Source organism: Epargyreus clarus, unplaced genomic scaffold, assembly GCF_041222505.1.
Source record: "Epargyreus clarus isolate Ecla_fem2 unplaced genomic scaffold, WU_Ecla_fem_2.2 ptg000032l, whole genome shotgun sequence".
Lineage (NCBI taxonomy): Eukaryota > Metazoa > Arthropoda > Insecta > Lepidoptera > Hesperiidae > Epargyreus > Epargyreus clarus.
This window is the reverse complement of record NW_027332237.1, coordinates 11,032,737-11,044,991: the sequence shown is the minus strand read 5'-3', so window position 1 is coordinate 11,044,991 and position 12,255 is coordinate 11,032,737. Positions and strand designations below refer to the sequence as shown.

Below are 12,255 nucleotides of genomic sequence, written 5' to 3'. Positions count from 1 at the left end.
GAATAATATATAAGAATAATTAATAAAACAGTTTGTATTTTATATATAATAATATAAAATACAAACTGTTTTATTAATTACACACAGAACACAAGGTCATTGCCATACTTCAATGTCGTCAGAGATAATTTACCACAGAAATATATTTTTTTATTTATTCACCATCGTCAACTTATCCCACTGATGGGAACGGAGACCGATTTTAGAATGAGAAGAATGAGAAGGTTTTAGACTATAATCCACCATGCTGGCCAAGTGCGAATTAGTAGACTTCATTTTAAATCACTTCGTGGATTTTTAAGAACCTACTTTGCGTCCTGTATATCTTCCAGGTTGTTTTCCTTTACCCTTAAAACATGTAATAATTAATTTCGAATACGCATAAAATTTAAAAAATCAGAGGTGAAGTGCATGGGTTTCGAACCTCCGACTCCCGACAGGACGAGTCTCAAAAAACCAGGACATTACTGCTATTCAAACTTTAGTTCTGAGATGAATTTAGTCCTAAACCCCATACTCATATTGTAGTAAGACAAATACTTTAATCGCAATGTTATGCGGTTATCTCTTTCAGACCACGTGTACATAACATCGTTCTTAATTTTCTTCGCAGAATGACTTAAAACTTATTTGAAAGATTTCTAGCCTAAGATAAGATAGGCCACTTGAAATACAATAACTCCATTAATTATTTTGTTTGTTTTAATCCTTGACATGTTTTTCATAAATTGCTAATTTGATTAGTGAAACAAAGTTGACAAAATTAGGAAACACTTTTTATTTATTTTAAAAGAAAAAATCAGCAGATATTTTCCTTCACCGTTTAAAGCTAGTGGTAAAGGATTTTTGGGAATTCCACCGCTAAGGGGGTTAATAGGCTTGAAAATTTGTATGAAGACACGTCAATTTAAAGCAATCACTATGAAACTTAGTATTTGGCTTTCTGATAATTGATACATTTTCAAATGGCGGCTAAAATAGGGGTTGGTGTTATTTTGTACAATGATTACATTTTATAATTTACGCGTACGAAGCCGCGGGAAAAAGGTGTTATCGCATAAATTTGGACATTAAATATTCTGTTTGCACTTTTGCATTGTAATTCACAAAATTTTATCAATAAAATAAATTAACGTGTGTTAACACGAAACTCAAGGTTTATCAAAACTACGAAAATGAGTACCTTAATTGTGTTCGAAGTATATTTAGTCGTTTAGTTTTTTCATTCCAACATGCACATGTTTTGTGTTATGTTTTTGTGTGTGATTATTTTTGATTCCACATCTGCAAATGTGCGCAAGAAACGAGCTGAAGAAGAAGATGATGTTACAGGTTATTAGTGCTGTTTCTATATTAAGTGATTGGTGGTAATTTGGTTCATCATCATCAACCCATCACTGTCCCACTGCTGCGCTGAATGAGGGATTAGGTCATAGTCACCGCGCTAGCCAAGTGCGTATTGGTAGACTTCACGTACCTTTGAAAACATCTTTTTTAAGATTTCTTAGGCATGCAGGTTTCCTTACGATGTTTTTCTTCACCGTTAGAGCAAGTGATATTTAATTTATAATAAATCAATTCTTTTTTTTATTCAAAATAGGGTCTTAACAGAGCACTTTTTGAATGTCAATACAACTACCACCACTTCACAAGGTGTTTCGTTATGGAGAAGAAGCGGCGAAAGAAACTCCATAACACACATCTTTTAAAAAAATATTTTTTACAATGTTAAACTTAACCTAATGGTACATGTGGAGCTGGAACTACTTCAGACCACACCCACGTCTGAACTTTTTTTCTGTGGGATTCAAAATGTGGTCAGGTATTTTATTGTAGTAGCGAATACAGTTACCCATGAAAGATCTAGCCACCTTGCATAATTTATGTTTAGGAATTGCTAATTTATTTCTATTTCTAGTATTAAAGTTATGGTGGTTACTATTTTTTTCAAACATATCAGTGTGTTTTCTTATATACATAATATTTTCATAGATAAATATTCATTATAGATTAATTTCATAGATAATACGCATATCATTTTGAAAAATCAGAGGTGTGTGCCTGGAATTTGCCTCAGACCCCTCGATTGAGAGGCTGTGTTTCAATCACTAGTCTTTTACTGCTACAAAAAATAAATAAGTCCCACAAATTTTAGAACTTCCCGTCACCATAACCCCGTCGGGGTCAATCAGGGGGTCGTGGATGACGTCACGCAAGGGTCGGCGCATTGAAGCTTATAGGAACATACCCTATGCAGAGCCTCCTGTAGGAAGTCTACGGTTTGAGGTAAGATCTGATTCGAATGAAATCTTAATTATCAGTTAACCAGCTTCTTTTGGTCCCTGTGACGTGAACTGTACCCTTACCAGGAGTTTTTACGTTTTACGTTTTGACAAATATGACTGTTTTAGTATTTGTTTACGTATTTGCCCATACAAATTCCAATCAGCATCCCTAGCGGATTGTATCAGAACAATAGTGTCAGTAACGTAACATTAAATATCTAAATTGACAAAATGGCGCTTTATGTTTGGTCTCTCTTTTTTGCGAACATGTGAGGCAGACAAAAAGACTTGAGCACTTACTTATTGTTACGTTTACTCAGTCCATTGAACCAAACGGAACAGAATAATGGATTGAGTAAACGTAACGTAAAATAATGTTATGTACTGGATGTTTTAAAAACTCATGGTAAGGGTACTGTATCAAGTTGAAAGGATTAAATTGTTCTAAAAATTATCACGATAAAATAATTCTTTTGTATAAGTACCTAACTAACTGTCTAACCTAACCTAACCTAACTTAAAGCAAGCAATACAGTGCTGGGAAAACACACAGAGAACTTTAGTTTATTGCCGCAGTTATTTAACATACAACCGGTTTCATATCACATTCTGAGCAAACAAACACCTCATCCAATTGCATATCGTAACATAGGTTATATGAAGACAAAAAGACAGAACAGCGAAACGATTTTAATGGTGCAAAAATGGTTATCACACTCGTTTATTTCATTTGCGTCAATTCCACCAGGATTGCCTAAGCAAATAATTCATCATCATTCCTAGCGTAGAAAACACTGTATTTTTCCTCTTTATCAAAATTGTTACAGCCTCCTCGGCCCATATTGAACTATTCGACGGAGGTAGACGCGACTGAGGAAGGTCCATCGTGCCCACAGCCGAACATTGCTGAGTCTCCGGGGTACATGGACGAAGACTGTCTCCAGCTCAATGTGTATAAACCAAGCGGAAATGGGTATGGCGAGGTTATGGTATACTTAGCGGAATAGTGCTACGGTATCAACTGCCTGTCGTAAGACGCGACTAAAAGGAGGCTTACGGGGTCGTGACGAGAGTGAGGTGAAGAGTGGGAGCTCGAACCGTCCAGTAAGCGACTCCGGGAAGAACGGTGGTATGTGTGGTCGCATCTGAAGGTAGTAGAACCCTTTGTGGTTCGACTCCGGCGGCACCACCGCCACACCTATTTCTACCTAATAACAGCAGTGTTAGGCGCTGCTGTGTTCCGGTTTGAAGGGTGTGGTAAGGGAGATAGACTTTTTCGAGGCGTTCCAGCTTAGTCCTCAGGGGTAGCGGCGCATCTGTGGCCGACCTCAGGTAGGAATATCTAATCCTATCTGGGGTTGATTACAGATGTCCATGGGCGGCAGTAGCCATTTACCATAAGGTGGACTGCATGCTCGTCTGCTACTCTCATATTATATAAAAAAAAACCGTTGTAAACACCAGATTTAGTGCGGTAAAAATCCCACATAACCCGGCGTCGCTCCCACGTCGACGGGTACCTTTTTCCCCCTCGTAAAAAAAGGTACGGTAAGTTTACGGTATACATAGGGCTTACTGTAAATCTAAGAGAGGTAGCACACACGCGACAGTAAGCTTAAATCGTAATATAGTGGAAGGATTTAAACCACATTTGCTACGAGTATGAGGTAAATAAGAAAAAAATATACTAAGGAAGTTCCCACCGGCGAAACCGATCACGTGCAGAATGATTCTTAACCACAACTCAAGTAGAATGCTAAAAGATAAACATTCAATTCAAATCATTCAATTGTTGCCAATTCCTTGGATAGGATCTCGCTAATTAAGTTGAAATGAAAATTTTCTGAGTGAAGATTAAAAGTTACCAATTTTCGTGGAAAAAACTTTTTTGTTAAGTAAAATAGAAAGATATTTCACCGCCTTGAAATTGGATTGGAGTTATTTTTTTAATTATTGACAAATAAAAAATATTTTTAGAGAAAATGTACCTATAAATAACTAATACTACGTAATTTACGTAATAAATAAATAATACATTTCAAACATTTTATAGAAATTTTAGCACCGAGACGTGGTAAAACTTTATTTACGCAACAATTTTAATTCTCAAAACTTTTTTCACTTTCTTGTTAGGAGTGGTCTATCTATGTATTTTACTAATCTAAGTCTCCTATAGAGTGTTACCTCAAAATCTTTAAGTTCATCTTAAATGATATGTTTCAATTTCAGCTCGGATCTCTTCCCAGTGGCATTGTTCCTGCATTACGGAGGGTTCTATGTGCTGTCTGCTCGCAGTGACGTGGTTGGACCACGGTACCTGATGGACCGGGATATGATCCTGGTCACATGTAACTTCCGATTGGGATCTCTTGGTACATGCTTCCTTGATTACCAATATCTTTATATATATATTTCTTATGTGCGTGTGTATGTCACTGAACTCCTCCTAAACGACTGAACTGATTTTGATGAAATTTGTTGTGTGTGTTCAAGGGGACTTGAGAATGGTTTAGATTCGCAATTTAGTCCGTGGGAAAAGGTTTTTTTAATTAATTTTTAATTCGTAAGTAGATATAGAATCGGAAACTATGCATTTGATCAAGTGATGATCTTTAGCAAAGTTTGTTGTCCAAGAGCCCACGAGGGTTTGGGAGTTGGTAAGACCAATTTTCGACAGATGGCACCACTGTCATTCCAATGTAGGTACACATTTTTCGTTACATATATGTCTTATTATTCTTTTAAAATGCGGGCGAAGCCGCGGGTACCACTAGTATATTTATATAAGAGTTTACGCATGTGAATGCGAAAATAATCTTTATTCATTTCATTTTTTTTTTCTCATTTATACTATTCTGATGGCTAAATTCATAGGAAAAGGCAAATTATTATTAAACAAAGCATATTAATCAAGTATTAAGCATTGAAATGAATTTATTGGAAGACCAGAAAGATTTCTTAATGATAATTTATTTCAACTTTAAAGAGATAATTATTTTATAGAATATTTAGAAATAAAAACGTAAAAGCAATTGACCAGATCCAACATAGGGAGGAAACATTTAAATTCAGTACCATTCTAAATATTTAGGATTTTTAAGTACTGGAGACAACCTGGCTCCAGGGAACAACGGCTTCAAGGACCAGGTGGTGGTGCTGAGCTGGATACAGAGGAACATCGCAGCGTTCGGGGGAGATCCTGACAACGTCTCCTTGCTTGGTTGTGGCTCTGGGGCGTACAGTGTCGCGTTGCATATGTTGTCACCTATGTCTAAAGGTATATTTTTCTTTAATCCCAAATCATAATAATTGTAGAAGTGGTACTCTTCTTGGACGGCGCGCGTGGCGGAGCGCAGAATGTCCCGAGTTCGATCCCCGACCGAACAGATATCTAAATAATGAATTTAAATGTGTGTTTCTGAGTATTCTGAGTATCTCTGTGTATTTGTCTATATGTATGTCCATGGCTCCCACGACAAAGGGAATCCTAGTGTGGGGGTGTGAGTGTGGAAAGCATTTTTTTTTACCGACCATATAAAATGCCTAACTTCTCAAATGAAGCTTAACTTTTCGTCACGTATGATTATCGTTTTCGTATAATTGTTATTTAACCATTGATGAATATCATCTGATATAACTTGAAAATTTTATGATTAATAGTTCGCTTCTGTTGAATCTAGCCCCATGAATCTTGGTGACTAACATAATGTGATGAAAAAGGGATCTTGAACTCCTCGTGTTGATACTTACAGAAATATTTTTTGTCCCAGCTGAAATTCGCCTAACTGGAATTCGAAAACTAATTTGTGTATTCTAGTAGTGTACCCTAGTTTTCTGCCCTGGTCTGCACAAAATAATTAAGTTGCGTTTGTTACAACTTCATCATCTAGCGATAGACATCAAGCCATTTTTCCAGGGTTGTTCCACCGCGCAGTATCTATGAGCAGCTCCCCCTTCTCGCAAGTGAGGATAGATCGCGACCAGTTCGATCTGGCAGCGAAGCAGGCGAGGCTGGTCGACTGCCCTTTCAACACCAGCAGTGCTATCATCAAGTGCTTGAGAACTAAACCCTGGCAGGAGATCGGTGATTCCGTCAATGGCTTTTTCGTAAGTAATGAATTACTAACAAAGTTAGTATAAAAACAATTTACATTATAATTAACTAATTTCTTTTAACTTTCATGTCTCTTATCTCTACAAATAAACGGTATTTTGTCGCTATGCGACATTTATTTGTACAATATTATGTAAGTAATATGTAAAATATTGACATTTTCGTGTCTTTCGTGTTGTACATATCAAACTTATAGCTAAATCGATTTTAGGTGACAGAGAACTCTAGACAGATTGGTTATGTTTGACACCAAATAACTGTTTTTTTTAAATCAGAACTACTACTATTGCTAGTTTATATTAAAATACGATAGAGGATCATCGTTTTAAGTTTCTTTCCCTCCTTCATAACTAAAACCTTTGGAAGCAGTGGATCACCGCTTTCGAAGCCGTTGTTGTTGACGTTTAAAAGTTCTATAGAATATATTGAATAAACTTGATTTGAATTTAATCAGGAGTTGCCAACCAATCGCGTGCTGTATTGGACGGTGGTGATAGAGCGGGATTTTGGACAAGAGCGGTTCATGCCTTACGACCCCCTGGATGCCGTGCGCTCTGGCAACCTCTACTCCGTACCCTACATCATCGGTCAGACACGAGATGAGTACTCCTGGCTTGCTAATAGTTAGTAACCTTTTTTTTTACATAATATAAGAGTAGCAGACGAGCATGCAGTCCACCTGATAATAAGTGGCTACTGCCGCCCATGGACATCTGTAATCAACCCCAGACAGCATTAGATATTCCTACCTGAGGTCGGCCACAGATGCGCCGCTACCCCTGAGGACTAAGCTGGAACGCCTCGGAAAAGTCTGTCTCCCTTACCACACCCTTCAAACCGGAACACAGCAGCGTAGAAATAGGTGTGGCCGTGGTGCCGCCGGACCATAAAGGGTTCTACCACCTTCAAACCTTCACCTTCTTTTATATTTTGTATTATGAATAACTGTTACCTGTATGCCTGAAAGCTTTTGAAAAAGTTCTGAAGGGAACCTCGCTCACCCTGATAGGAAATCCGTGCCTAGCAGTGAGACAGTAATGGGTTGACAGTAAGTTTTGTATCTATAAATTTTAACTTGAGATGTCACCGATATACTTTAACACCTACAACCTTTTCCGTGTCTCACTGCTGGGCATACGTTTCTTCCAACTGTGGATGCCAGTATTATATTTTGTGTTAGGGATTTGGTGGAAGCAGATTCAGGTTAGTGGCCAACTAAAGCCGCCATTAAAGCCATCATGCAGCCATCAAGCAAGTTTGAAGACTGCCATCTTTTGACGATAACCAGGATCGATGGTTTAGCGTACCCTTTCATGGATTTTAGTAGAAAAGGCGCCACTAGTGTTACAAGGGATGGTGGTTTTGCTGCAGCTTTTTTTTTATTATTTTTTTAAACTGAATGGATAAATAAATAAATAAACGCTTTCTACACTCACAGCCCCACACTAGGATTCCCTGTGCCGTGGATGCCATGGACACACACATAGACAAATACACAAACACCCAGACCGAGAAACAGAAAGCTAAATTCATCATTTAGATATTTGTCTGGCCGGGAATCGAACCCGGGACCCTTTGCGCGTCAGACCGGTATGGTGACCGCTCTGCCACGCGGGTCGACAAACGTCGTCGTCGCTGAACCTATCGCTTCAAATTCCACCTCTAATTGATGTACCTCATTAATTTCCATTACCTTCAACAGTCATCCTCAACAACGCAACGCTAACAAAGATGTTAGACAAAGAATACACGAAGTACGCTCCGATAGCGTTTATGCTGCCGAAGGGTTCCACGCTGCAGGCTCTAACACTGCGGAAGAAATACCTTGGTTTAGAACCAATACGAAATGATACAACGACGTTACAGAACTTGGGAATGATGTTCGGAGATGCGCTCATTGGATTCTCGAGTCATAGGTAATTACTTCATTCTCTTTGAGTAATTGACTCAAACTAGCAATTACCATAAACGCTTTCTACCCTCACAGCCCCACACTACGACTCCCTGTGTCGTGGGTGCCATGGACACACACATAGACGAATACACAAACACCCAGATCCAGAAACAGAAATCTAAATTCATCATTTAGATATCTGTCTGACCGTGGATCGAACCCGGGACCCTTTGCGCGTCAGACCGGTATGGTGGCCGCTTCGCCACGCGGGTCGTCGACCATAAAAACCCGGCCGCTTAAAAATATAGTCATAATGCGAACAAGATGCAGCTCCCTGATGTACCGTGTCCGGGATAGCTCCAACAGCATTCTGAAGATGCTAGGCAATAGAGTAGACTGTAGGTATATTTCTCATTTCAGCTTTCTACGTTTAAAATTGTAATGTAAAATTGTAATTGTAATTCAAAAATGTAAATGAGTCTTTGTTACTTTAAATAATTAATTAAATTATTGTTAATATTATAGTCAATGTTACTTCCACGATTTGGACGAATTAAACGACACCGATATACGAGTATTACAATCCGTCGAGTGTTTGGACTACAGGGTATGCCAAAGAATGAGACACACGTACACACGTGTAAGAAGGTGGTAGAATCCTTTGTGGTTCGACTCCGGCGGCACCACCGCCACACCTATTTCTACCTAATAACAGCAGTGTTACAGTTACAGCGCTGCTGTGTTCCGTTTTGAAGGGTGTGGTAAGGGAGACATACTTTTCCGAGGCATTCCAGCGTAGTCCTCAGGGGTAGCGGCGCATCTGTGGCCGACCTCAGGTAGGAAAAATCCTATCTGGGGTTGATTACAGATGTCCATCGGCGGCACTAGCCATCAAGTGTACTGCATGCTCGTCTGCTACTTCTATATTATAAAAAAAACATACATACGCTCGAAAAACATTACCCTCTGCAGTCGATAATCTTACATTTCGACAATTTTTGTTTGACTTGCCTTGCTAGTTCATTCGTTAATTTTTATTTTATTTCCATTTGATTCAGACATAGTACATATTTTGTTAGTATTTACATTGCACTTAAAAACTATGTTAGTATTTTTTTTAATAATTAAAAATAAATAAGTAACAAAGTGAACAATAAATCTAAAATCATTTTCTACACGACATACCCATAGATGTGCAAGTCAAATAATTTGAATATTATTAAACCACAACCGATTATTCTGTTGGTAAACTCGTTATTCATAATCAATCTATCCAATGTTTTACTTACTAAAGATTAACAGTTGAGAATTTCTAGGTATTTTCAGTTTTCATACCTATGATTATGGAATGAGTACGTACCTACTTTTACATCAATTTTATCAGGCTTGCCAACATCATGTGCCGATACTCCAAAGCACCTGTCTACTACTACCAGTTCAGTTACATCGGTAACAACAGTTTTTACGAAAATCCTGTTACGAAAACACCAGTAGGTGAGTTGTTCAATTATTTTATCTGTACCTACTAAATTAAAAGTAAGAACATTTGTTTACGCTTTTGCTAGAGTTAAGAGATCGGAGTTGGGTGAAATGGTTCGTGAATTATCCTGTACCTGATGGTATGTGATCGTCTAAATCCAAATGTATGGTAACTCACTCGAAATCCTCCACAAGGTCGACTTCATGTCGACATTTATTTTGTTATTCTTGAATTTTATTTGAGTTTCTCTAACACCGCGTCTTATCTGAATTTCCTTCAAACTGGTTCACTTAATCAGAAATGCTGGTATTAACGGTTATAGAACCACGGCGATACAATAGATACGATATGTTAACACTAGTTCAGCTTATACATGTATATTATGAGCCTTGAATTTCACCCACCATTAAAGGAAGCTTTATACATTCACAGGTCAACAATAGGATTCCCTGTGTGCCATTTACACACAGTACGACTTACCTACCTACTACTTCTACCTCGTAATAGCAGTGTTAAGCGCTGCTGTGTTCTGGTTTGAACGGTATGGTAAGGGAGACATACTTTTCCGAGACGTTCCCGCTTAGTCCTCAGGGTCATCTGTACCCCCGCCACGTGTGTCATCGCATTAAATTTACAGCAGGAGTATCAAATCATGACGACCTGATCTACCTGTTCTCGATGCCTGGCCTCATCCCGGATATCGGTCTGACCGGCGCTGACGCACAACTAGTTGACAGCCATCGTCTACAACTTTGCTTTAACTGGGTAGGTAACAGTATCTTTTATCAGTTTACATAATTACACAGGTAATGATGTCCATCTGTTCTATAATCTTCTTATTATATGCTAGAAGTACTAAACTAGCAACAGGATATGTCATCCATTCCAAAGGCAAAATTCCCAGAGATCTTGCCTTTGGAGTTCATACCTCCAAAATAGCTCCAATATAAAATAATCTTTAGTTAATACGATAGATAGATAAAGCTATCTTATGAAAGGTAGGCAACGTCGAATGAAATTTTGCAATACCAGAAGTACCTTATCGTCAGATTTGAACGATAGCTTTTTTGCTAATCTCGATCAGGTCCATACCAAATTTACCATCATGCCATATATTTTTATGAAATACAAGAAGCAAAGCTTTGAGTCCTCCTGATAAGTCGTCGCTTCTGCATTGGGACATTTGTAATCAACTTCATAGGTTTGGAGTACTGCCTGAGACTGATCATAATTTCCTTGTTACTTTTAAAAACTACGTTAGAAGGTCTTGTATACCTGTCTCTTCATTGACACTCTTCAATACAGACAAAATTAGCGCTTAATACCACCATATAAGTATGTTGACGACCCGCGTGGCGGAGCGGTCACCATGCCGGTCTGACGCGCAGAGGGTCCCGGGTTCGATCCCCGGCCAGACAGATTTCTAAATGATGAATTTAGATTTCTGTTTCTGGGTCTGGGTGTTTGTGTATTTGTCTCTCTGTGTGTGTGTGTCCATAGCACCCACGGTACAAGGAATCCTAGTGTGGGGCTGTGAGTGTAGAAAGCGTTTTAGTTTTTTTTTTTTTTTTAGTTTTGTTATACCTTGAATACTTTATAAAATCTAAGCCCCCATGGGACTTTATAAATGCTTAAAGCTAGCAATGTATTTTGACACCTTGTATACTTTCAGAGATCCAAACCCTCGCGGAACCCTACCAGAATTGTCGCAGCTCTCCTGGCCTCGCATGCTACCCACCAACCGGAGCTACCTGCGCATCTCCAGCACTTTCTCTATCAACCAGAACCTTTATGAGAGCCGTTTCAGTGTATGGGACATCCTCTACCCCATTGTGTACCTGTACCCCATTGTGTTCAGGGGGAGGAGGGGTACTCCTCCCCCTGAAATAATCGTAAAACCACCACCCGTTATTGTTCGATTACCGAGTTTAGGTTTATAGATCCGTTTATTCATGTTCAATATTAGTAATTGATCTATCCAATGTTTTGCTTATCAGAGATCGAAGTTTGGTTATATCGTCTGTCTGTCAATCATCAACCCATTACTGTCCCACTGCTGGGGACGGGTCTCCTCTCAGAATGAGAAGGATTAGGCCATAATCCACCGCGCTGGACAAGTGCGTATTGGTTGACTTCACATACCTATAAGATTTTTTTTTTATAAATCTCTCAGGTATGCAGGTTTCCTCACGATGTTTTCCTTCACCGGTTAAGCAAGTGATAATATATTTCTAATACGCGCGTAAATTTGAAAATCAGACTGCGTACCTGGGATTTGAACCTACCCCTCGATCGAGAGGCCGCGTTTCTTAACCACTAGGCTATCACTGCTCTATATGGTTATATAGGCCTACTAGAAATTGACAAATTTTGACCTTTGGTAGGCAAAAAATGGATAAATAGGGCAGGAATAAGTGCTTAGATTAAAAGGGATTCGTTGTTTTGGTTAAATAGGCACTCGTTTAAAATAATGTTGGATCTT

General features: G+C 38.7%; 1 protein-coding gene across 1 annotated transcript; it reads left to right on the top strand.

The window, feature by feature from the left end:
• The first annotated feature begins 4,285 nt into the window (after positions 1-4,285).
• Positions 4,286-9,823, top strand: LOC140755191 (esterase FE4-like). Its single transcript, XM_073090409.1, has 6 exons — positions 4,286-4,657; positions 5,377-5,562; positions 6,202-6,392; positions 6,854-7,022; positions 8,102-8,315; positions 9,678-9,823. Exons 1-6 carry the CDS (start codon positions 4,495-4,497, stop codon positions 9,820-9,822), a joined length of 1,068 nt encoding a protein of 355 aa, XP_072946510.1. The 5' UTR covers positions 4,286-4,494; the 3' UTR covers position 9,823.
• The last annotated feature ends 2,432 nt before the right edge of the window (positions 9,824-12,255 follow it).